We start from the raw sequence: 26,359 nt of genomic DNA on the forward strand, positions 1-26,359 counted from the left end.
CCTGTTAAGAGCAGCCAGTTTGAGACAAATCCACATGGAAGAGTCAGGAGAATAAACACCCTGACCTCATGTTCCCCCTTCTCTCTGATCTGTTCAGGCCCTTTCTTAGCCAAATAACATCGCGAAGCAAAGTGCGAAGGAGCCTATTAGATCAGCCTCCTGGGGCAGGGCAGAGAAGGAGGGGGAGCGGATCTGGAGGGGCAAATGGAAGATATCTGGCATGTTAAATAAATAAAGGTGGGCTCTGTACTGATCAATGATGACCAAAGATGACCAATGATATGAACCAAGGATTAGAGTTTAGCCAGTTTCTTGCAACAGGGGTCCTTAAAAATATCAATTGACTCCTAATAACTTATTTTGTACCTCTAGAAAACCTGAAGCTTTTGTTTTGTGACTGGGTTTTCAAAATCATTATTCATGAATTATTGTTACTTGTGTGAACGGTCTAACCTCTGATATTCCTTATCTTTGATTCTGAATATTCTCCTGATAGTCTGGCATGTGGCATTTGGGGGTGACCCCCACTTCTCACCCACTGAAGAGGAGCTCCTTAGTGCTCAATCTGGCTGTATGCGCGGCCTTAGGCAGACTGTTCTGGTTCCTGCAGGGAACTCTGAGAACAGGCTCTGTGGGTACACCCCCAGTGCTCTCAGAGTGGACACTAGAGTGCACCCTTCTGTAGGTGGAGGTAGGGTGGGCAAAGCCGCACGAAGGTACAGAATTTGCTGGAGAGACCCCAGCTCAGGACTAGAGGCAGAAACCCACCTGTTCTTCTCACCCTTCTCACCATACCAGAAGAAACCTGGGAAGTAGCCTTTGGGCCTAGCAATGGACTAACCAACTAAGAAAAGCCCATATTCCTCTGAAGCCACTGCCTGAGGCAGGGGTAGGGCTTTGTTTTAAAGTCACCTGTTTGCCATTCTGCAAGGGTAAGCCCTAAGAAGAGGTAGAGTGGCTTGCGAGCTACGCGGTGTGACTTGGGGGGCTTCGAAAGGCCTGCTTGATGCCCGCACTATCTCCCATGCTGGCGTGAGGGCCTGTCTGCAGCCTCCCTCACTCTCGCATCCCTCACTCTGAGTCCTCTGCTAAAATGTATGTGCTGCCTAGAAGGGTGCGGTGCACTTTTGTCTTTCTTTTCGACGTCTCAACATAGAACTTCCCTTCCTGTTTTGAGAACTCCACCCCTTTTGAGTATTGATAGGAAGCAGAGACTGTTTTCTGCTGCCAGGCAGGGGCATGTGACCTAAGTTCAACCAGCCAGGTCCACTTACTCCAGATTGCCTCAGGAGCTAGTGACACAAGGTAGCAGAATTTGGGAGAGCATTTATTTGGCAGTGGGTGGGTGGCAGCAGAGGCAGTGAGCCTGTGGCAATGACTATGTCCAGAGCCACCAGGAGCAGTGGTGCAAACTGTGGTGTCCAGTAGTAAAGGGTGGCTGCACTCATGTCCTCACGATCACTGTTTATGGCACGATTTGGGCTGTGGTCCCAACTCCTGCACAGCATCTCCTGTTCCTGCCCATTTCCTGAGTCTGTTCCTCAGCTTTCCTGGAGAGTCTAGAGCCTCCCAATTGCCTTTTACTAATTCCTTATGCTACTTCAGTCAGACAAAGTCATCCTCAGTTGCAAGAATACTCACTTGTACAAGGGGTGACACATTACCTCAAGAAAGCCATAATCGTATCAGCCACAGATGGATTCATTTGTCTAGTTAGTTGTCACCTTGGGAAACATCAGGACCCCAGGAACATTTTTATTCATGGGGGGAGGAAATCAGGAAGGTCTGGCCTTATGGACATTGGCTGATTGGGCTTGCCCAGAGAATCCTGGACAGAGGCTTCAAGGACTCCAAGGCACTGGGCAGGGGCAGCACAGGATGGACACACATTGACAGGAAAGATGCAGGTCTGACAGGACAGTAGCTGACGTGGCTGACCCCAGTGTGACTGAGGGTACAGCCTACTCAAATGGTCTGGTTTATACCCTGTAGGGCATCCAAGGGAAGTTTCTGTCCAAGTAAGACCAATGATTTTATCCCTTTGATTTTCCTAAATATGCCTGCTGACATTTAGTCTTCACAGTAACAGTAATCAGCTATCAGCTTGTGAGATTTCTATCCTCCTTCCACTCCCACCTCCCACTGCATTTAGGCCCTTTATGATTTAATAAGCAAGCATAAAAAGTGCAAAGACAGTGGACATTCTAAACTACTGAAAGGGCAGGGCCTGTATCCTTATTATTTTTCTCCCCAGATTGGAGTGCAGAAATTGTTCACTATTCATTGAGGGAAGGGAGGCAGAAAGGAAAGTAGGAATGTAGTGAGTACAGATACTGAATACCTGCTAAGATGCTGTCTGTGGCTGGTTGTGAAGAGTTGGGGTAATCCACAAGTTAACCAAACTGATTCCTATCCACATTCTCTTTACTTTCCCTCAGAACAAGGGCTGTGCCTGCTTTTCAAGTTACTGCATGAATAAACTAAGGGCCCAGTTATGGATCTCTTAACTTTTCCATGGGAGGGTCATATTTGCCTGCCAGAGACTCTGGGTGTGAACCCTGGGCACCCAGCGAGGACCCTGTTGCAGGCCCAGTCTGGCCGCAGTGGCCATGCAAGCCAAGGCTAGAGGCAAGAGTTCTCAGCTCAGACGCCCCAGCTCGCTCTGAAATTCTTGTCCTTGGTGAACCCCCAGGGCACTGATTCTCACCATTCACAGGACTGCTCTTGGAGTTGTTTTTGCTGTAGGTAGCATTGGATTACTGCCCTTTCTTACCAGCTCCAAGGAAAAGGCACTGAAAAATAATCTATGGGAAACTACCAAAAAATATTCAAGACAGATAAAACACAAACTGCATTTGATTTAAAAAATATTTATGAGACATGCTTTATGTTTTCATTGGATGTCACTTAATAAATATTTTACCATGATAATGGGGATGAACCAAGAGGATGGAAGAGGAACTCAGGGTAATTTAGGGATGGAAACATTTCAAGCTTTAACTTAAACCTCATCATCAGACTCGCCTCTGCCTCACATCCTGAAATTTGGCAGAGAAAGTGTTTTTCCACACACAGACCGAATTTTAACCTTGGCACTTAGTCAGGTCAGTATATGGGGGACCAATGGCAGCGGCTCTTGATTACCTGCAGCAGAGGCTTCCTAAAAGTAAGGAAGATGACAGTGCAGGCCACCAGCAGGGTGAGGCAGCTGGGAAGAATGAGCACGAGGTACAGCAGGCCCATGTCCGCCTGCTCCCACTTACAGTCCTGAGGCACGCCTCTGGGTAGGTCCATCAGGCGAACAACCTTGGAGGAGAGATTGCAAGTGACCTTGGCCAAGTCCGTGATGGTGTGTAGGTGCTGCAGGGCCCCCCAGCCCTCCACCCTGCAGCAGTCATATGGGTTCTGACTGAGGTAGATGGTCTGCAGACTTCTCATGAGCTGCCTAGACACAGCCTTTTGGGGAAGGGCTGTTAACAAGTTCCTGCGGAGATCCAGGGTCTGCAGGGCCAGGCAATCCCTGAACCTTGGGAAATTGGTCAAGGAATTTCCCGACAGATCCAAGTCTCTCAGATTCCCAAACCCAGAGAAGTCTACTTCCATGAAGCTGGAACTGAGGCCAACATTCCTGAGGGACAGGACCTGTAATGTGGGGGCAATATCCCGGAGTGCAGCAATGCCCCCATTCAGAACCCCCCAGTTACCAGACAGGTCTAAGTGGGTGAGGGCGGTCCCCTGGAATGAGCAGTCTTGTAATGCCCCCAGCCCACAGCCCTCCAGAGAGAGGCTCTTCAAAGACGCCACATTCCTGAAATCCACACAGTTGGAGGGGCCCACAAGGTTGAAGCCAGCTGGTTGGGGACAAAGTGAGATCTGATTGTGGCTCATGTCAATTGTAGTGATATTACTGGCATCAGCGAAAAGGCCAGTGGGGACACCCAGGAGCTGGTTGGAGCTCAAGTTGAATGACCGGAGGCTCCTCAGGCAGCCAGGGAGCCCTGGAGCCAAGTGCAGCTCTGACAGCTCATTCTGGCTCAGGTCCAGCTCAGTGAGCGCTCCCGGGGGCTCGTGCTCCTTGATGTGGAGTGTCACCAGGCAATTCTGGTTAAGGTTCAGGTGGGAGAGGGAAGCCATTTTCTTCAGGAAGCCGTCTGGCAGGTATTGGAACTGGTTCTGGCTCATATCCAGGACGTGTAGATCTGCGAGGTCACTGGAAGCAAACTCTTCCCAGAGGTTGACGGTGGTGATGTTGGTCACATTGCCGTCCACAAAGAGGAACTGGGCCACCATCTCTTGTGGTGATGAGGTGTTGTACAGGTCCCTGTAGAAGCCCATGTTGTTGTCCCTCAACAGGAGGGTGTGCAACTTGCTGCACTGGGGCAGGAGTGGGAAAAACAGCAGCTGGTTGTGAGAGAGGTCCAGCATCTCCAGCTCAAAGGCAGCATCCACCCCAGATGCCAGGAACCATTCCAGGACATTGTAGCTGATGTTGAGGGACCGCAGCTGCGTGAGGCCGAAGTCCACAATGCAAGGGAGGTTGTTATAGGCCAGGTTTAGGTGTCTCAGCTCAGTCAAGCCATGGAACGCTCCACCCTCAATCTCAAAGATGTAGTTCCTCTGCAAATCCAGCTCTCTGAGACGCCCCAGGCCCTCAAAGATGGAGTCATCAAGCCTCATTATGGTGTTCCTCGCCAGGGACACTGACTGCAATGAAGAGAGGTTCTGGAGCATGAGGGCTGCCATGTCTTCTGTGAGGGAGTTCCCTGACAGGTCCAGCTGCCGCAGCCCCTGCAGGCCATGGAAGGCAGCCGCTGTCTCCTTGTAGCTCTCTGCCAGAGCGTTATCAGGCAGCTCCAGGCTGTGCAGATGCACCTGCTCCTGGAAGGCTCCACGACTGATGCGCCCCAGGTGGCAGCCGTGCAGGCTGAGGCTCTCCAGGTGAGGGTAATGCTGGAGGGAATGATTCCACAGGATCTTGAGAGGGTTGGCATCCAGGATGAGCACCTGGGAGGAGGGTGGGAGATTGCTGGGCACTGAAGCAAGGTTCTGCCCTCGGCAGTCAGCCACTCCATCCACCTAGGTTCCAAAACACACTGGTCAGCAGGGAGGAGGCTTCTGAGGCAGAACTTTATGTATAGAAACTAGTTAATTCATCAGAGTGTTCCTGCAATGGCTGGGAATGGCTCTAGAGATCATAATATTTTTAAAAGGATAGGAAAATGTAGAACAAAAGGAAACTTTGTTCTTTGCCTTCATGCTGAAATAGCCAGGAGCTGAGCTCCAGGTCCCACTTAAAATGTACCATGTGTAGAGAAGGTCTGAGCACCTGTCCATCTGGTGCTGAATGGTGACAATTGTACTTTCAGTTTGGTTTTAACTATGAGAAAAATTGAAGACCAGGTCTCTGGTCAAATGCCTCTGCCATTTATTTCCTGGGTGACCTTGGGCAAATCATTTAGCCTAAGTCTATTATTTCCTATAAAAAATGGAGTTAAAGATAGTACCTACTTGAGAGGATTGCAGTGAGATCAGACGAGTGGCTGCACAGTGCTTGACATACAGGGACCCCTATTAATGCAAACGGTCACCACTGCAATGTTACTGCTATTACTGTAACACCTGTGTGTCTAACAGAGACACTGCCAAACAACCAGAGGTGCTGTGGCATCTTCAGCTCACCCACAGAAGCTTTGCCTGCAAGGCTCCCCTACATTCTGTATTGAGAGATGGTAGAGCTTCAAAGGACTTCAGAGTTCATCACTACCCTGAGTCCACAGAGAAGTAGAGAGGGGTCTGTAGAGAAATAAAGAGCCAATGGCAGAGCTGAGACTTGTGACCAGAGGTCTTAATGCCCAGTCCAGTGCTTTTTCTCAATACTGTTCTACCACGATTGAACAGCATAAGGAGGCAAAGGGGGTGGGGCTACCCTGTTCTCCCTGCAGAAATCAAATAAGCCTTAGGATACTTTAACGCAGTCCAGTGTTTTACAAGATTGGCAAAAGCAATCAGCTGCCGGGCTTTGGTTAGGCGTCCAGGAAAAAAGTTTTAAGTGGGAAGACAGAAGAGCAACGGCATTCCTTTCCACAGGTTGATGAGTAGGACAGGGCCAGTGATTGCCTGAAACTGTGCACCCAACCCCAGGGCCAACTGGAATCCTGGTAGAGAGGAAGCAGCACAGGTTTGGAGATATGACAGACTCAAGTCTGACTCATGGCTGTGCAACTGACTAGCTTTGGACTCTGCACAAGGAATTAACTTCTTGGAGCACCAAGTTCTTTATCTGATTATTAAAATAAAACATCCTAATAGTTAAAAATTGATACAGTACCAAAATACAGAAAATTAAACTCTTCAGTAACCTCAGCCTCTCCCTCAAAAAAACACCACTAAGCTTTTGTTACATCTCCTTCTGGACTCTTTCCTACATGTATTATCTACCTTAAATATATATATTTTTATGAGACTGTACTCTACAAACTTCTCAGCAATCTACTTTTTTCTCCTTCAGAAATATGATAGCCATATTGCCTCGGCAATAAAAATAAATTCGATCATACTCTTTTTAGCACCTGTATATTATTCATTGCATGAACAGCATATGAATAGTGGCTAAGAGCAAGAATTCTAGGGTAGGTCCATCTCGGTTCTCTTTTTATCATATGGGTAGCACTGGGTACCCAACCAGTCAGGCTCTTTATTACTCCACCTATAAAGTGGAAATTATACTTGTAGTTTTCTTATAGGGTTGTTCTTATAGGGTGGATTCAGCATGATTGCTTATGTAAAACACTCAACACAGAACCTGACACATAAATGCTTAATAAATGTTAGCTATAAGATTAGCATAATTAATTAATCTCCTACTTTTGACCATTTAAGTTGTTTCTAATTTCCAGATGAATGTAAGAATGAATTTGTTAGGTTCCTTCCATACCTCCCCTCCCCACCAAATGTCTTTAGATTTTGACTGAGATGGCATAACAATTATGTGTTAATCTGGGGGAGAACTGACATATTTACAAAACTGAATCTCCCCACGCAGAAACAACGTGCATTTCTTTATTTGAGTAAGTGTTGGTCTGCCCCTCAACAGGGGCATCCTCTGGAGAATGTTGTGGTTAGGGGCTTTTCTCAAGCTGTGAGACCCTTTTTCCCCACAGCTGCTGCAGTTGTAGGGGTCACACCTCTGCAATTCCCTGTGGCCTCACTGAAGTGCTCCAAAATGACCATATGACCATTAGAGCCCACCATGTCCACTTTAATAACATCAAATAGCTAAAGCAAGGAGGGGCAATGGAGGGTACCTGGACTCTCAAACTCTCAGCCCTCAATTCAGAAGAGCCATGGGAACTCCTCCCTTTGAGCTCACTGGCAGCAGAGTCCCTTCTGCCCACCAGGCTGGAGAGGGTCAGGCAGGGAGTCTAGCCTGAACCCTGAAAGTTATCAAAGAACTCATGCCTTCTTCCCTTCTCTTCTTATTCCTGGGCTAGCTACTGTGAAGTTAATCTTACACTGTCTCTGCAGCAGAGACCACCAGCAACAAGAACAACAGATGGAGCACACAGCACTTACTACCCAAGGCACTATTCTGAGTGCTTTACATATATTAGCTCACTTAATCATCCTGAGAACCCCGTGTTATGGTATTATTGGTTGGTGCTATTATTACCTCCAAATTTTACAGATGAGGAAACTGAGACACAAAGTGGCCCCAAAGTCACTAGTAGTAAACTGGGGTTTGGCTCATAACCCTTACCCCATACTGGAGCACACCACAGTGTGGCAGCTAGAGGTTACTAAAAGTGGTAAAGAACCATGACCAGCTGGGTTTTTTAAATTTATCAGCTTCAAGAACACATTTTTGAATTCAAGTATTAACTTTGACATCAACTTTGCCTCCCCAGGGCCTGATATTTAATAGAACTCAAGGAATGTTTATTAAATATATGTTTCTCAAGCAGATTTTTTATATTGCTCTGTTATAGACAAAGGAAAAAATTTCTAGAAATGTGCTCAGCTGTTATGAGGCAAGTTTGTTTCCACGTATATAGGCTGAAAGCCCTGGAGAGAGTAAATCATAAAAGGTCAGGTACCCATTTCCTGGACTGTCTTAGCCTAAGCGTGGTCAAATACATTGCTCTGCAGTGCAGCGTGGGCTGTGTGCTCTTCAGTACTGATGCTTAAGCATTGCTATCAGCTCATATGCCAACTTTGAGATAGGGCTTCTCCAAGTTTAATATAAACCACCCAGAGATTCTGATACCATTAGTGGAGCTCAACCATCTAGATTTTTAACACGGTTCCAGTTAGCAGACCTAGGTCTGTCTCTGGGGACTTCTATCTTCAGCAGGTATGAAAAAGTTCAGGCAGGGGCTGTCTGGCCTTTCCCAGGCATCATCTTAACCTTGGGTTAGAGAGTAGCTTGCACATGCCATTGTGCAAGGCACGTACAGAGTGATTCAGACTCTTTCATTCCCAGCGCTCCTTGATGGACAATCCATCAGCTTTCCAAATGGACCAAACCTTGTCAGGACAGGAGCGACAAAAAACTTGGAGTCCCTGGGAAAACTCACCAACTTGCAGCCCCCTTGAGAAGCTGCTGTAGCCATCCCACTTCGGTTCCTCCATTCTGCTGTCATTAGGTGAAAACCCAGGCAGAGCCAGAGGGGCAGTAACTCCATCTCAAGTACGGCACTGGGGAGGAAGGAAGAAGCGAGTGAGTGAAGGACATCCCAGAGGGCTCCTTTGCACTCTCAGTAGGAGCCAGTTCCCAGTTATGTCTGGTCTTCGAGGCCCAGGGAGGGGCAAACCCACAGATTATTCAAATACCTCAAGTTGGCCAACACTTTCAACCTTTCACTGCAGCTGTCAACAAGAACTCATTTTCATTTTGCCTCTACCATTTGATGGATGGGTGGCTGGACACTGAAACTCTGAGGAGTCCAGCAGCAGAAGAGAAAAGCCAAGGATTTGAGGAATCAGGTCTCAGGTCCCTGAGAGTGTGGCATGTTTTGTAGTTCTCTTGAAGTCCTCCTCCCAAACTCGAATCTGCCTGATACATTGCCTGAGCTCCATAAATATCTGCTGAATGATTGAATGAACAAAGGAATGGTGAACTGGGGTTGAAATATTAATTGTCACCTCTGGTCCTACAGAGTTCCTAATTGCTGTGTTGACACGAGGCTTTTAGAGAAGAGTAAATGTCATTTGAATATAGCTCTTTGAAAAAGGATTTTGATATTTGCCTGGATATGTGAAAAAATTGAGGGGAAAGTGAAAAGTGATCTTCAGATATAAGAATTATTGATGAAGTTTGTTACCAGCCCTCTTACCTGGCCAGTGAGCACAAAACAGGAGTCAGGAAAAGGCTAAAAATTATACATATACTAACAGGATTTTAGGAGGAACCATAACAGAAAAGTATATCCTCCTCCATCACATTTTTAGAGGTGAGCATACAAGGGCCCAGAGTTAATAATGACTTACTCAAGATTCCAGATCGATGTAGAGATAGGGGTGGGAGCATCCCCCAGTTCCTCCTCCTTGGGCCCCAGGATGAGACCTCTCTCTGTAGAGGCTGTTGAATCACCTTACCCTCTGGTTGGGAGAGTTTACAGTCCAGTGGCATCTCCTTCCAGCTCTACGTTCCTCAGAACCAGAGGCAAGTACCCAGCCCCATCATCCTGTCTGCCCCATCCTCTCCTTGGCATCTACCCTGGAAGGACCATTGGGCCTGCTTTCCAGTCCTCTCCTGGGCCAGCAGCACCAGTGCTAATGCGCACCTCCTCACTGCTGCATGGGACCCACAGACCTTTCTGCCTGACACATCTAGGCCACCTTGGGCCCCTTCCTCTTTCTTTTTCTTCGAATAAGTTTATACATCTCTAAGGCTAATTTTAACTTCCTGGTCAGATTTGAATACTCACCAGTGAAAACAGAAAAGCTAAGTGAAACCAGGCAAATCAACTTCAGCTTCAGGTCAGACCAGCTCTCCTTACCACAGAGGGAACCTCCAATTCAGAATTCATCAGTATTTGCTGGATACTGGGAATCCCCCACCTCTGCAGGAATTATTACCTTGTGGCATGAATAGGGCACAGATGGCAAAGCCATCTGGGCTCCTGTCCTAGCACACACACGTACACACACACACACACGTCCACCCCTGAAACATTGGGATCACTGCCCACCTTGAGATAAAGTTGCCAGATTTAGCAAATTGCAGGATGCCATTTGAATGTCAAATTAACAACCGATAACTTTCTAGTGTAAATATGTCCCATGCAATATTTGGGACATACTAAAAAAATTCATTTTTCATATGACATTCAAATTTCACTGGGCATGCTGTCTTTTGTTGAAGAAAGACAGGGAGATGGGAACCATGGGCCTGTTTCCTTCCTCCCTCCCTCCCTCACCCCGTCCATCAGGCTTGGGATGGTACATGCTGTTGCAACACTGACCCTTCTAGATCAGCCAGCCCATGTATTGAAACACTGGCTTCTGGATGTGTATAGGGTAAGAGTGCAGTTTCTTCAAGAAGGATATAATTCTTCAGACAGGAATGCTAAATAGGCCTGGTGTCAGGCCCAGGGTGTAATTTTGATTTCTAGGTCAATGAGAAAATTTTTGTGATTTTAAAACATATTTTCTCCTTTTTCCTAAACTCAGCCAGCCAATCCAGAAAACTTTTGCTGTCCCGTATGGGCAACTCCTTCTCTCAAGAGGCAGCATGGTAAAAGTATGGGGTTTGGAACTACACAGACCAGGGTTTGAATCCTCGCTCCAGTATTTGTTTTCTGTCCTTGAGCAATTCACATCAAGTCTCTAAGACTCAGACTCAGGTAATTCTTCTACAAAATGGGGATAATAACTATTCAGAATTTTTATGAGAATCAATCTGTATATGTGAAAGTGCTTCATTAACTATGAGTTAACAACATAATTATTACTTATGAGTTCCAAACACCAACGAGCTGGGTAAGTGGTTGTTATTTCTATGCATAATCGCCAAGGTAATTCAATAGCTATACAAGAAGGAAAAAGAATGAAAAATTTGGCTTAACAAATGAATATATCACTATACTAACTAAATGGGTGAAATATGTGGGAAGATTGGATTAAAAATTCTGCATTAATAAATACCAGAACAAGACTAATCCCAGTAGCAGTTGACTATGGTGGTTGAGAACTGTTTGTTCTCGGACCCGTGCCTTATCCTTTCCCTACCCTGCTTTGTACTGCAGGGGGCTGACTTCTAAAGGCTGTTTCCCAAGCTCTGAGTGTCAGCTGGCGTTCAGCAGGTTTGCTCAAAGGGAGGTAGATGGTAAAAGGAGGAGAGAATTCAGGGTATTTCTTTCCCTCCCTCTCTGCCTTTGACCGAGAAGTCCTTAAGCTTCTTCTGGTGACTTCTAGGTTCTGAAACACCCTTCTCCCTTTCTTTACCTTTCCTCTACCTAGGGAAGGTCACAGTTTCCTGAGGTGGCTAATCTCTGGGTTAACTGTCTGTGCTCTGGTTGGCTTCTCAGCCTCTTCCATTACAGGTGGCCAATTTCCTGCACTGAATTTCCTCCTTTTTAAATAATCTAGGCATTTCTGTTTCCTGGTTGGGCCTTGATTAATACAATTATGTAAGGGAGGATGGCCTTGGAGCAGTACTAAACAAGAAGGTATGTAGTAACTCTGAAAATAAATAAAAGACTGTCAAAATAATAACAATTTAGGTTGAGAAACACTCTTCCTGGACTGTGTAGCTGCAGAAGGCTTAATCAGAGTCAGAGCACTGCAAAGATTACAAGATAAACAATCTGGAGGCCAAATCTCTCTCGAAAATCCCATGAACCCTCTCCTGTATGCACAGGACTGCTTCCTCTCTACCCACATGTAACCTTAGTTAGGTGAAGATCCCTCAACAGAGACTCCAGCTGTAAGAGAGCAAGTAAGCTTAAGTGTGTAGTTAAGTTACTGTCCAACTTTACAACTGTCTCTCTGACATCTCCCAAAAAATGCATCCATTTTTTTAAGCCAAATCATCTGAGATATATTTTTGGTGGAGAAAGGGAAGTGAATGGAAAACACTTATGATGGAGGATACACGTGGCAGTATGACATTATAATTAAACTGGAACCTCCCCTCATTATAATTAAAAGTGCTTGAAACAATGGTTCCCATTTCATAGACTGTGCAGCACTGTGGAGCCACAGAGTTAATACAAAGGAATCACAAATCTGCCCATGTTCCAAATAGGGTCTGAATAAGTTTGTGTCTCCTCCTGGTCTAGGCGACCATTGAGAAAATATACTTTATAAGACCCGAGATCTCGACATGCGAAGCAGATACCATTAACAGACTCTGCTTGTATCTGTTCTTCCTAAATGAGACAACAAGGCTGAAGAGTTCCTTCCAAGTGTAGAGGCAGAAAATGGTTACATTCCATTCTCTTTTATGTAGAGAGTATACATTTCATATTCTTTTATTCACTTTGTTTCTGTAAGGTCTCTCTATATCTTTTCTGCAGTCATGGTTATCATGATCATGGCTAAAGCCAAAGACTGTGAGCTTCTAAACACTGGAAAGCTTGAAAGACAAGACACTATTGACCCAGGTGCTAGCAGGAAGTAAGATTCTGTACTGTGTCTGTAATGCATTGGACCTGGAGATATTAAGATTATAAATTCTACCTCCTGTTAAAGTGAAGTCCTTTTAGTGTCACATTTATATGTCTTACTTATCTATTCTGTTTATGTCTAGTCATCACTCTTTGTAAACATTAGTCTTGAGTTGGTTATCACAGAAACCTGTGATTCCACTCCATCTTCATCCCTTGTCTATAAAGTACTCCTTTTCAGGAAGAAAGACCATATGGGTTTTTGTCTGGCTTTTCTCTTTCCAGACCTGGTCATAATAAATTAAGTGGTGAAAACAGATTCATTTCATAAAAATAACACGAATCAAGACTGTCTTCTGAAACAGGAGAATGCTAACAGTGAGCAAGAAGAATGCACATCTTCTGCAAAAATTCCTTTTTCTTAGAGATTTTGCTTGTTTACTCTTTTTGTTTCCACAAAATAATAGGAAGAATCTACTGCTTCACTGACCCATGTAAGTTAACCCAAGACTGATTGGATGGTCTTATGGGCTGTGTGAAACAGTGAAAAGGATGGGAACATTTACTACTTTCGTAAGGGGATCCTGGTCTTGCCAGCAGTGGCTCAGCTGTAAGCTGAGGCAGCATTTCCTTATCCATGCCCATGACCATGTCAGTTCTGGGCTCAGGATTGCTTGGACGGAAGATGACAGCCACATGCAGGCCACATGCAGTCCCCTTTGGTGCAGGGGACATGTGGGTGATACTTACATTTGCAACGGACTGTAAAGAAAAGGTGAATGAAATCTTTTGACTGGCCTCTGCTTCCTGAAGCCCTGAAATTTCCATGTCTTTATCATCATATGAATTAAAATAGTGCAGGAGTACAGTAGCATCCCTATTTTGATCAGGTCCTCTATGTATATAACTTTTTTCTTCAAATGTATGTAGATTTTCCTAAATTAATAAAATTTACCTCCTTTTAAGGGTTATTAATTGCACGTAGCTTTCCATAATGGTGTCTTAATCAGCTGGTAGTAAAACACAACCACAGGTAAAGACCAGTCTACAGGTAATTTTTATTCATAAGAAGGTCTCCTTATGCTCAAAGTTTGGGAATACTAAGGACTAATTCTGCCCTTTATTTTGCTGTGGGTTTTGGATGCATTTTCAGGAAAGGATGATGAATTTCTAATATTCAGGGGTACCCTGACTATTACCTCCTTCCTCCCCAGGTCTCTCACTTCCCACCCTCTCCAGTTGCTGCTACTACAGATGCCACCAGAGCTGGGCTGCAACCTCTTTGCTAAAGGTGCTAGTAGCAAGTGTTAAGAGTGCTATACATATATTAGCATGCAATTGAGAATTTTCTTCTGAAAATAATCAAATAAGCTGAAAAAGCTTTAAACAAAGAGGTCTTTGGAGAAAGTAGTTAACTCTCAGCGGTATCTGGTGTTAGAAACAAATTCTTATAGACTGGTCTGAGGGGAGAGAATCTCTAAAAGCAGTGTATGCACATGTGCAGGGTGTAAATGTGTGACGGTGATGCCAGTGGACGGAAAGGTACAGGTGCTAGATAGGGAGCTCCACAGAAAGGGAGCCTGCCTTTGTTTAAAAATGCAAGAGCAAATCCCACCTGGGATCCTGAGAGAAAGGGAAGGACAGCTGGTCACAGACCACAGAGAATAGATAATAAAGTACAGATACCCTAGACTGTGACCACTTCAAGCAACTCCTACTGCCACGAAGTATTTGAAGCCTCAGGCAAGCAGCTTTGGTCTCTGATTCTTAGCAAAAAATGAAAGTGAACTTAACGTTCATCAAATGTTCGAATTCAGCATTTCCTATGGTGAGACTACCTGACATTCTGAGCCTCCCAGGTGTGGTGCCGTGGGAAACACAGAGCCCCATCTCTGTAGTGCCCTTGCCATAAAAGTTTGCCGAGAGAGAGAGAGAGAGAGAGAGAGAGAGAGAGAGAGAGAGAGAGAGAGAGAGAGAGAGAGAGCCAATCTGACAAAATGTTAACAGTTGGTGAATCTGGGTGAAGAATTCATGGAAATTCTTTGTATTGTTCTTGTAAGTTTCCTGTAAGTTTGAAATCACTTGAAAAAAGTTACAAAAAATGAACACATACAAGCAGAAAAAAATTTAAAAAGTGCATTCTAAAACTAATTAGATTCATGTAACAGGAAATTTGACTTATTTTGGGTATTGACAAATCATTATGTTAGATGATCATCCCTATTTTATAAGAATCTGCACCCAAAACTAACTTGATTTGCAAGATTTTTGCTTGGAGAAATTGTACTTACACTAAGCAGAGTTCAGCAATATATATTTATTGCTTAAAATACAGCTTTAAAATGAAAGAAGAAAGGGAGGGAGAGAGAAAGGGACAGAGAGAGGGAAGGATAAAAACCAGAATGACATTTTGGTTCGAACTTTAAATTCAAGATGAAACTATTCAATTTTGAATACTGAATTTAGGATTACTTTGACAACTAGGTATCAAATCTAAGAAAGATGGCTAAAAGTTTTAAAGATACTCTGTTCTCTCTTTTCTACAAGTAAGCCACCGTGTGTACTTTTAAAATTGAGATACATAAAATTCACCCTTTAAAAGTGTACAATTCAGTGGTGTTTAGCATATACCCGGAGTAGTGCAACCATTACTACTAATTCCAGAACATTTGCATGCCCCAAATGAAACCTTATACCTATTAGCAAACATGCCCCCATCCTTTAGCAACCACTAATCTACTTTCTATTTCTATGAATTTGCCTATTCTGGACACTTTATATATATCGAATCATATGTGGCTTCTGGTGTCTGGCTTCTTTCACTTAGTATAATGTTTTCAAAGACTATCCATATTGTGGCATGTGTCAGTACTTCATTCCTTTTTATGGCTGAATAACATTTCATTGTATGGGTTTACCACATTGTTTATGCATTCATTAGTTGGTGGGCATTTGGATTACTTCCACCATTTGGCTGTTATTAATAATGCTTCTATGAACATTCATGTACAAGTTTTTGTGTGGACATATGTTTTCAATTCTCTTGAGTATACACCACGAGAGTGAAATTTCTGGGTCATGTGGTAAAGTCTGTGTTTAACTCTGAGGAACTGCCACTGACTGTTTTCCAAAGTTTCTGCACCATTTTACATCCCCACTAGCAGTGTGTGAGAGTTCCAGTTTCTCCTCATCCCCATCAACACTTGTTATTTTCTGTCATTTTTATTATAGCCATCCTAGTGGGTGTGAAGTGCTCTCTTTGTGGTTTTGATTTGCATTTCCCTGATGACTGACTAATAAGGTTGAGCATTTTCGTGTTTAGTGACTTACTTCTAAATCTTCTTTGGAGAAATGTCTAAATTTGGAGAAATGCCTAAGATGTGTACTTTTACATCCAAAGATTTTTTTTAAGTATGTAAAAGAAATTGAAGAATTGTTATAAAAGAACCAGCTGAAGTCTTTGGTTGAATTAATACATTCCTGTATTTTGCAAAGAATCAGTATTCAGACAGTGGATGCATTAAACAAGAGCTTGCATATTGAGGACTGGGGCAACACAGAATTTAGAATTGTGGTGTGTGAATTCAGACCCCATGATTTACTTCTCTGGCTTTCTCTCTTAATAATGAATTTGTTAAAATATAGGCAACACAATTGCTCTTGAGTCTCCCCACCCCAGAACTGTCTTGTACCCTGAAGGTGTGAGAGCAAATTAGCACACTTTTTCTCAAGGACAAAAGTTACCAATGATGTTGCAAATGTAGATATTTTTGATTCATTAATTCCACTTCTGGGATTTATCCTAAGAAATCACAATCTTTGTGAAAATATTTTTACAGAAATGTTTATTGCAACATTAGTAATGATAATTTTAAAAAGTGGAAACCATCCAAAAATCCAACAGTGAAGGGATTGTCTAAATACATGATGACAGGAATAATGCTCTTCAATTAAAATTTCTTTGGTAGCAATATATTTATTGACATAAAAATATGTTCAAAATGAAGTATTTCTAGGGAAAAAAAGGAAAGGACATAACAGAATGTATAATATAATCCCAACTCAGTTCAAAGAATATGGATTCATCTGCATGTGCATGGGAAATACGTGAAAGGGCACATGTCAGAATCTCAACAGTGGGGAGGATTGTGTCTGATATTTTCTTCTTCCACATCTGTATTTTTGCTTCTTTATTTTTTCTATTTTCCAACAATCCACTTCAATTACTATGTTAAGACAAATTTTAAAAGAATAGAGTCAATCTATTATTCCTTAAAAATTAAAATATATTTCACAATCAAAGCCTAATAAATATCACTAAAACAGAATGTCTTACGGGTACTTAAAATTGAAATTATTGTGTATGTGCTTAAAATGATCATATTTGGAGTTCATGAAATAAAAAATATCATTGGCTAATAACTAAAATAAGTTTTATTGTAGACATTACTTTTCTTTTTCAGGGTCCAGGGAATTTAGATTTGGGGATGCAGTCTCTTAGCCTGGATCCTGGAAAGGCAGCTGTAAGGGTGAAGGAAGAGCCCTGGCCAAGGGTATAGACAGACAGAGCAGGTTCAGAGATTGCCTCTGACCTTGGGTGCATCACTCAACATCTTGGCCTGAATTTCCTCCCCAGTAAATAATGCCCGTGTTGCAAGGTTGTTAACTGTATTGAGAGAAGTTTTTTTTTTTAATTAAAAAAATAGTCTTTGTCATCTTTGCAGCATCCTCATCCCTGACAGGTTGTCAACCTGCCCATGCTTAAAGACACCAGGCTGGCAGTTCACTGCTTGTATGAAGCTGGCTGTACTACTGGGACCCCTTTGCATCTGCTCCTAGGACTTGGATCCCCCTCTAAGCCTGGACAAATAAGTGAGGAGTTGTCTGATCTGAATTTGCTGGAATGCTCCTTGAATGTGGGGTCTTAAGAATTGGCATGAGACAGGACAGCTTTGTTGCATGTGCATTCTGGCAAATGCACTTTCATTCAAATTTAGTAGCTGACCATCCTTTTGAGAAGAACTGTAGTCTTTCTGAAGGGACTAGCCACTGGTGTTTTGGAGGTGATGGCACTCAGGCCAGAGCAATGAAATGATATGACCAAGGTGCCACAGGGAACACAGTGCAGTGGTCTCCAAGCACTGGTTGAAAGTACAGATCTCTTGTTCCCCCTGAAGCTAGCACACCTGGCCAGCCAGGCTCTCCCGGGGCTTGTGCAAAGAGTCTTGGTCTGGGAATAGCGGAGGAGGCTGGAAGCCACAGCAGCTCTTCTTCCCTTGGGCTCTTCCTGTGACAACTCCAGGCAACCAGCGTGTGGAGCCCTGCTGAGAGCATTGCCCTGCTCCATTTAGCTCCTCAGTGTGAGGAATGAGTCAACCAGCTTTCCTGGGTGGCCAGCGCTGACCCTTCAGAACCAACAGTGGTGGTTCACTCTGTCCTGCTCCATGGTCACAGGTCTTAAAAAATGCAAATCTGCTCCCACTAAGCAGATAACAACTTGCTCTTCCATGGCTGGTGGGGGGCCCCTGGTGTCACCTTTGTTTATGACAGGCCCACATAATGCCTGTGGACAGGTGTCCATCAATAATGCATTAGTTTCAAACTCGTCATTTCCTTACAGTAGCACAGGCTTGTTCTCTCTGATCATTGCTGGGGTGGCCATGGGTGACAATAATACCTGCCTCGCTGACCTCACAGGGTTGTGTCAAGACCGGAGGAGAGAATGTGTATGAAAAAGCTTTATCAATGTGAGGAAATGTTGTGAACTTCATTAATAAGACAAAGTAGTGTCACAATTAAAGGGAAGGCAGGGTTCCTCTGTGCAAACAGGGAGCTGGGGTTGGAATAAATCAAACAGAGGAGCTTCAGCACCTTCTCCCATGCATGTGCGCTGCAGACGGACCTTGGGATCTTCAGAGTCTGTGTGAGACCACGGGCAGGAAAGGGGTTATAGGTGATAATTGAGCTTGTTGGCGAGAATGGAAATATATCACCTCTGCCCTCCCAACCTTGGTTCCCTTGAGAAAGGGCGCAACTGAAAAATGAAATGGTATAGATTTCTGATAACTGAGGAACTCAGTGGATAGTATTCAAGCTCCCATATCATTTTCCAGGCTCTTAACTGTAACAGCTAATGTTTACTGAGTGCTCACCTGGGATAAGTGCTATGCCAGGTGCTTTACATATAATAATCCTCACAACATCCAAGCAGGTAAAGGTTATCATCCCTATTTTACACATGGTAAACTGAGGTTCACAAAGGTTTAGGCCACATAGAGAATGCCAGAGCTGCCATTCAAACCTAGTCAGGAGTCCAGCAAAAGTCAACCTCAATACCACAAGCCCCAGCCACCCTGGGATGCTTGCTATCCTTGACTAAATCATGAATTTTCATATACTGTCTCCTCTGTGGAAAAGACCCCTTTTCTGGTCTTCACCAACTGCTGAACTCCTGTTCATTCTTCAGGCCCAGTGCATATGCCACCTCTTCATCATATACTAACAATTCAGTTGGAGCCATAACCCAATAATCCACATAATATGATAGTATATTTATAGATGGTTATAGCTCCCATGGAAGCTTTATTTATCTATTATTTGATTTTTATGTTTATGAAAAGGAATGTGGGTGGTTACTAGGTATTATTAGTAACTTGACTTTCCCCCAACATTTTATTATGAAAAATTTTAACATACAGCAAATTTGAAAGAGTTTGACAGTGGTCACTGGTATACCCACCACCTAGATCCTGCTATTAACATTTTACTGTACTTGTTTGTGTCATGAATATATTCATCTACCTATCCTTCTATCCATCTTATTCTTTGATGCATTTCAATATAGGTTTCAGTCATCAGTATATTTCCCTCTAAATACTTAAGAATTCATATCAAGTGACTTAACTTTTAAAAAGTTCCTAGTTTTTCCATACTGTGTGTCAATTTAATTTATTTAACCTCAATTTAATTGAGGTTGCAAAGTTAGCTATGCTATTTAGAAAAAATACTCTGTCTTGTAAAAAAAAGATTTAATAATCACTGCCTTAGTGTTCTCAGCCAGAATTAGGAGGAAAGCTATATTCACACTAAAGTGTGAATGACTGATATCCTCTTTAATACCCTGCTCTAATATGTATTTATATAGATAATGATGAAAAATAATACATTTTTCATGGTATAATTTCAGGATGGTATGGGAGATAATTATGTTTTTTTCAAAATCTCTCAAATTGTACTGGCAAAGTGGCTACCTCTTCTAAGGCTGATATTTTTTCTCTAAAACTTTTTATTCACAGAGAAATAAGAGTAATGTGATTTTTAAAAAATCCCACACCCCCAATAATAATGATTTTTAGAGAACTCATGGATAAAACCAAAATGATTGAATTATACCTTAATGATCTTAGATGATGATAATCATAATAGCACTTAAGGTTGCAAAGGCTTCTTACAGACCTTTGATCATTTAATACTTGCAACAGTCTATATAGTAGGCATTATAACCTCCATTTTTTTATTGTGGTAAAAATCTACATATAATTTGCCATTTTAACCCTTTTTGAGGATACAATTCAGTAGCATTAAATACATTCACATTGTTGGGCAACCTCACCATTATCCTTCTCCAGAACTTTTCCATCATCCCAGACTGAAACTGTGTACCCATTTAATAGTAACTCCCCATTCCTCCCTCCCCTCAGCTCCTAGCAACCACTATTCTTTCTTTCTCTATATATTTGCTTATTCTTGTTATCTCATATACGTGGAATCATGTAATATCTGTCCTTGTATGCCTGGCTTATTTCACTTAGCATAATGTTTCAAGGTTCCTCCATGTAATAGTATGTTTCAGAACTTTATCATTTTTTATGGCTGAATAATATCCCATGGTATGTATAAACCACATTTTGTCTATCCATTTATCCCTCAGTGGACCTTTGGTTTGTTTCCACCTTTTGGCCATTGTAAATATTGCTGCTGTGAACATTGGTGTACAGATATCTATGTTCAAGTCCCTGCTTATTATCTTCATTTTACACATAATTAGCCTAAGACTCAAAAAGGCCAAAGTGAATTGATCAAGTCACATCAACTGTAAACAGTGATGCCAAAACCAGAGCTGAGTTCTGGCCCAGGTAGGAGGTGTGGGATGTTCACCTGTCCGAGAGGAATATATGTTGGGTGAATGTTCAGCTGGGTTGCACAGGTATGTACTAGTCGATAAACAGATGTACCACCAGCCCCTACCCTGGCTTCCAGGCCGCTCTCTTGGAACTCCTAGGTGCCCCTGCCTCCATGACGCAGTAGCCAAGGAGGTAACAGCTGACCCAGCAGGGGCCCCCAGGACCCTGCATCTAATGACAATGTCCATGCTGATTGATCTTGTCTATACCACGCAGCGTTTGATATTCTGAATAGCACCCCTGAGCGTTCATGGGGCCATGGTCTTCTGTGGGGATGAGATAGCCTGTCAATGCCATGGAGTATATGTTTGACAAAGATGAGGGCCTTTAGAGCTTCTGCAAAAGGAGCTAGAAAGCCTAGAAAAAAATAGGGGATATAGAAGGAAATAAGAAGCCAGAATTATTAACTAAAATGCAAGCCTCGGTTTAGGGACCTGAGGAAAGGTGCAAGAACCTAGAATAAGAGAAAGGCCATTGGGAGAGTCCCATGAGGAAGTCTCAGGATGTCAGGCTGGGCAGCAGTAGGGACACCATTACCATGCCTGAAGCCAAAGGAGGTGGCCCAGGGCCAGGCATGGGAAGACCCACTCCCCACTGACTGCAGGCTAAGGGAGAGAGCTCTGCCTTGGTGTCTTGTAGGACCACTGAGAGGAGACACTGGAAAGGCAGGAGACCCGAGGGATCATGGCTGGACCAGATGAGGGAGTGACAATAGGGAGGACCAGGAGGAGCTAGTGTCCAGCCTGCCATCCAAAATGGAGTGACATGAGGTGCACCCCAAGATGAGCCCCTGCAGGAACTGTGGGTGCTGGGCTGCCTCAGACACCTAATGTCCTGCTTAGGAAGAGCCAGGGTGAAAAGACGGCACCAGGTGCTATCTTCTAAGGAGAAATCCACTCCTAATTATTTTCTTGGAGGTGGCAGCAGGAACTTCCTTGAACCATGGCACAGCACCTGACCGAGGTGACCTCTGGTTTGCGGCTGGAGGCGGGAAGTCTCTGTGTCATCACAGGGCTTTGTGGACACATTTAACCCATCACCGCACCAGCACTGCTCCTCATGCCCATCTCACTGGTGAGAACCCTGACAGGGTTCTACTACTTCCTTATGATGTCACACAACCAACCTCCTTCCTTTAAGAAGTCCATGTTTGTTTGGGTTTGACCTCAATTCCTGGCTCCAAGGAGGGACCTATAAACAAGTCTGGGTCTATTAGAGCCTCCAGTTTCCCTACCCACATTGTTTGGTTTACAGTGGGTACATTACAGAAGCCAACTCTGTGAGAGTCAATCCAAGAATAGTTGCTAGAATTATTTGGGAAAGAGGCTTTCTCTTCCTGCTTCAGTTGCCAAACTGGTGGTGATTAAGCTCGGAGCTGATGTTCTTTGAATTTGCAGAGGAATGGGAGTATCTTTGCTATCAAAATTAGGAGCTGCCTGATAATAAAGCCTACACAGAAGAAAACAAAGCTAAGAAGGAAATAAATTCCTGGCAATGTTTGAGCTCCTGGATCCAGCCATGCCTGAAGCTGTTACCCATAGATTTTTGCTGTTGTTATTTGAAGCAATAAAATCCTTTTTTGTTGTTATTGTTGAAGCCAAGCTGATTTGGGTTTTTGTCATTTGCAACCAAAAGACACCTGAACTCAAGTTTACAGTTGCTTGAGAAGTTTGATAAGAGCCAAGTATCAATGTCCTTTTTCTCTCTCCTCACCTCTCTGAGCCTTCAGAAATCAGTACCTAACTTACCCCAGAAACCCCCACACACTGAGCACATGACGTTTGTTCAATGAAGTTGAGAATAGTTTGGGAGAAAATGAGTATAACAAAAAGTGCCAACAAAGGCAAAAATATTTGCCACTAATGTTGCACACACATCAGTAGGCATCACTGAGCACACCAGCATGGCCTGAGAAAGATACTGCTTTTCAGTCATGGTTGAAAGCCTACTCTCCCCTAACCTATGTGGTTATAATATGGATCTGAGCATTACGTGGGGCACATTGAGTTGTCCATCCAAGAATCTAGTTTATGCTTTGTGGTGTGGATGCACACTGCAGCTAGAATGTAGGTTATAATCAGTTCTAGGGTCACTTTTCCATGATGAAGAAAGAAGACCAGAAACAGACAAGACAATGCATTCCCCAAGGACAGGGATGCTAGGAGCCTGCTCTCTGGGAGGCTGCTGCTCTTGGATGGCAGGTTTAAGCACCATGTAGGAGCAGTTTCTACGGGTTTTCAAGAAGTTTCCATGAGGGCACCCATTAGATGAAAGCACCCTCTCTGTGAAACAGATTTTCTTTTTTTTTTTAACCTAAAGGCAAGAGTGGAAGGTTTTTGTATTTGTATTTGTTTTCTGGGCCCATGATTCTATAATATCCTCTAGAAACTCTCAGACATATATGTACTAACCTACAGGTATGCAAGGGAAGTCAGTCAGTCTCAGGACTGTAAAACCTAGCAAATCATTAACATCCACAGAAATAGCCTGTGCAGCACAGCCCAGTGCAGGGGGTACAGATCTTGGAAGGCCAGTTCTATAAACACTGAATGTTTCTACCATCCAGAATCCTAACAGCATCATGGAAGAAACCTGCAGTGGGGTCCCTTTGCTGCCCCTTGGAAGAGCACTGCCCGGGACTAGCCCTATCCAGGGTCTCCATTCTTAGGATCCTGTCTTAGCCTCCTCAGCTGGGCACATGGTCACCTTCTCTCAGGGGTGAAGAGAGGTGGCAGCCCGTTCTGAGGGCTGCCTGGAGTCCAGCCAGTGACTCCCTATTTATGTCAGTTCCTGAGTACATGGGGATACATGCTGAACCCTCCAGGATCCGGCCCACGTGGAGAGGCCTTGAGGGCTACAGAAGAACACAGGACAATGGGGCAGAAAGTCCTGGGGTCTAGTGCCTCTCTGATACTTACTAGCTGTGGGTCCAAGTAACAACCCTACTGAATTTCCCAAGGACATTCTGTGGGGATGGGGCTTTGCCTCTCTTCACAGCTCCATCCCCAACACCTTGAACACCCTGGCACATGGAAGACATCCACACATGTGCGCCACGATTAATGCATTTCAGTGTCTTCATATACGAAACGGTGATTCTCAGTCCAGGTCCTGGGCAGGGAAGGCCATCCAAGCACTCAGCATGCTGAGCGTTCACAAGGTAGTCTCATTACATCCACTAAATCCAGCCTAGGCAGGGAGCCTTATTGTTCCCACTTTGCAGATGAAGAAACTGAGGCTCAGAAATTCTCCCCACAGAGCCAGGAAGCAAACCTTCCAACCAGGAATCTGAAGCCCCCCTTGTTCGAACACCTCTTTGTAGGTGTTTTCACCTACTCCGGGCTGTAGCCCCCAAACTGAGCACAAACGCGGTGGAGCCTGGGTGCAACAAGCCACAACTTCCCCGTCAGCCCCAAGCTGTGGGCCGCGGATGCTGACCATCTACCACGCGCCTCGCCCCGCTCGCCCTACAGAAGCGCGGCGGCTGCCCGGCGGGGAGGCGGCCGCGCGGGAAATACTCACGGCTCCCGCAGGCCCAGGCGGCTCCGCGCGGCGCATCCTCTCCCGGGGCTCCGGCCTTCTCGAGAGCAGCCGAACGCGGGGCTGGGCTGCCTCCTCTCCTTGGGGCAGGAGATTATTTTAGCACTTGCGGAAGGAACGGACGGAAACTGAAGTCACATGGAGAGTGCGCTGCTCAGCGACTCAGCCGTCACCGAGAGCAGGCGTCTTAGAGGGAACTGCCGCCGCGGGTGGGCGGCTAGGGGCATCGGATGTTTGTATGGTCTCCCAGCACGATTAACCGAGGCTCCCCAGGCTTTCTTGCCCTAGAGACTTCTCGGCGTTCGAGCCTTGCCTGTGAGCAAAGCTGACCCAGAAATTCTTCTCCAAGGTTTGTCCGAGGGTCAATCTGGAAAAGATCTTGGAATGAGGTGGACGCACGATTTCTGGTTGGGAGAGAGTCCGCTTTCTGGAAGAGTCAGCCACTCAGCTAGTCTTTATTAATAATCTCCTTTTATGTGTCCACATCAAAAAAAGAAAGAAAAGAAAAAGGAATGAAAATTGCTTTGTGGTGGACTGTCCCAGTGCCATGAACTTCTTGATCATAGGATGAATAAATGTTTTGTACTTGATGTGTGCAAAATGCCCTGTTAATTCTCGCCAAAAATTCAAAAGAGTAATTGAATTAGTAATAGCCACAGTTAAAGGGGTGCCAGGCACTATGCTAAGAGCTTTATATGCATTATCTCATAACTCCTGTTCTCAAGGAACTTACCATCTAGTGGAGGAGGCAAAACATTGAGTGGCTGCTGCATGCCAAATGAGTAAAGGGGACACTCTACTGGGGGAGTCAGAGAAGGGATCTCCTGTTCTGCTATTTCCCATCGGATATGGAGAGTTGAAGTGTCCTGGGGATTGTCTCCACTCTCTTGTAGCCTGTTGATTTGTGATTCTGTGTGTCATTATTATCCTTGGCCTGCCCATCCTCAGACAACAGGAGCAAGTCCTTATTGCTCCACACATCCAGCAAATTGTCTCTGCTCTTAAAATATTCATTTGTAATGGTAATAACGATGACATTAATGAAAAAATAAGTAAAATTCAAATTTTCATAAACAGAAGTTCTCTTTTAAGGCCTTTTCTCTTTCATAGTAAGCATGTTTTCTATTGCCTTATGTCTATCAATATGTTGCTAACTCCCAAATTTAATCTCTACCTCCAACATTCTTTTCTAAGAGAGAAGATCCAGAGTTCTGTTTTTAACCCTCTACTGGTCAGTCAACTCCTACATGTCCCACAGTGGCCGCAACACAATGTCTCCAAAACTCAAGTCTTATCCTTTGTCCCAGCCAGCTGCTCTGCCCTGTTTGGCTGTCACAGTAACAGCATGCTTTCATCCAGGCAGTCCAGCTCTCTCAGACTCCACCCCTCGCATCCATCGTTCACCAATTCCTGCTGATTCTAACTCAGAATAAGTTTCTTGAACCCAAACCTACCCTCCATCCTGGTTGCCACTGCCATGGGTCTAGACCTTACCAGCTCATGTCCAGACCATTTCAGCGATTCCCTGCTTCTGCTGTAGACCCACCCAGTGGCCATGGGCATCCTTCTAGAATGTGTACTGGCTCATCTCACCCCTTGCTTAAAGCCCTTCCAGGGCTTGCCTTTGCCTCTCTTACCTTAAAACTAGGTTCAGCAGGTTCCAGGGGTCCTCAGAGATGCCTACGGATTGTCTGGGTGGAAGTTCAGGACTCCATCCCCTCTTTATCTCAACAACTCCACTTTTATGTTTTATACACTGAGGTTCCCTATAGAATTTCTTTTGAGGAAGGCAACTGCTAGCCCTCAGAGTGACTTAGGAATCCAACGGTCTTGATGGCTGTGTGGAGATGAGCAAGTTTGTTGGCAATGGTGCCAGCAGCTCTCCCTCTAGTCTAGCCGCAGGCCAGCTCTGCAGGGAGGACCTGAGACTTCCAGATGAAAACAGAACATGTTCTTGCTCACAGGGCTGTAGCTCTAACTGCACAGCTTGGGATTTTCCAACGTGGCTGCGCGCTCTGGGCCCCCTCC

General features: G+C 44.3%; 1 protein-coding gene and 1 long non-coding RNA gene across 3 annotated transcripts; one reads left to right on the forward strand and one right to left on the reverse strand.

Annotated features, from left to right (window-relative positions):
• Positions 1–2,854: 2,854 nt before the first annotated feature.
• On the reverse strand, positions 2,855–25,324 carry NRROS (negative regulator of reactive oxygen species). Of its 2 annotated transcripts, XM_036933174.2 has the most exons (4): positions 24,314–25,324; positions 8,574–8,694; positions 5,509–5,568; positions 2,855–5,076 (listed from the first exon to the last, which is right to left on the reverse strand). In XM_036933174.2, exons 2-4 carry the CDS (start codon positions 8,679–8,681, stop codon positions 3,106–3,108), a joined length of 2,139 nt encoding a protein of 712 aa, XP_036789069.2. In that variant the 5' UTR covers positions 8,682–8,694; positions 24,314–25,324; the 3' UTR covers positions 2,855–3,105. The 2 variants fall into 2 exon arrangements, with proteins under 2 accessions (XP_036789069.2, XP_036789070.2); XM_036933175.2 differs by lacking the exon at positions 5,509–5,568 and having other exon boundaries at positions 24,314–25,319.
• Positions 8,710–17,269, forward strand: LOC130683584 (uncharacterized). Its single transcript, XR_008997392.1, has 2 exons — positions 8,710–10,518; positions 17,072–17,269. It is a non-coding gene; the product is annotated as an uncharacterized LOC130683584 (long non-coding RNA).
• Positions 25,325–26,359: the final 1,035 nt, after the last annotated feature.

Source organism: Manis pentadactyla, chromosome 1, assembly GCF_030020395.1.
Source record: "Manis pentadactyla isolate mManPen7 chromosome 1, mManPen7.hap1, whole genome shotgun sequence".
NCBI classification, from domain to species: domain Eukaryota; kingdom Metazoa; phylum Chordata; class Mammalia; order Pholidota; family Manidae; genus Manis; species Manis pentadactyla.

Bases quoted from the DNA above. Each gene is read 5' to 3' on its own strand.
- NRROS (XM_036933174.2), bottom strand. From the start codon at position 8,681: ATGGAGTTACTGCCCCTCTGGCTCTGCCTGGGTTTTCACCTAATGACA. The intron at 5,569-8,573 runs GTGAGTTTTCCC...TTGCATTAATAG, and splicing joins CTCAAGGGGGCTGCAAGTTG to GGGTCCCTGTATGTCAAGCA. The intron at 5,077-5,508 runs GTAGGTACTATC...TTTGGAACCTAG, and splicing joins TCTCACTGCAATCCTCTCAA to GTGGATGGAGTGGCTGACTG.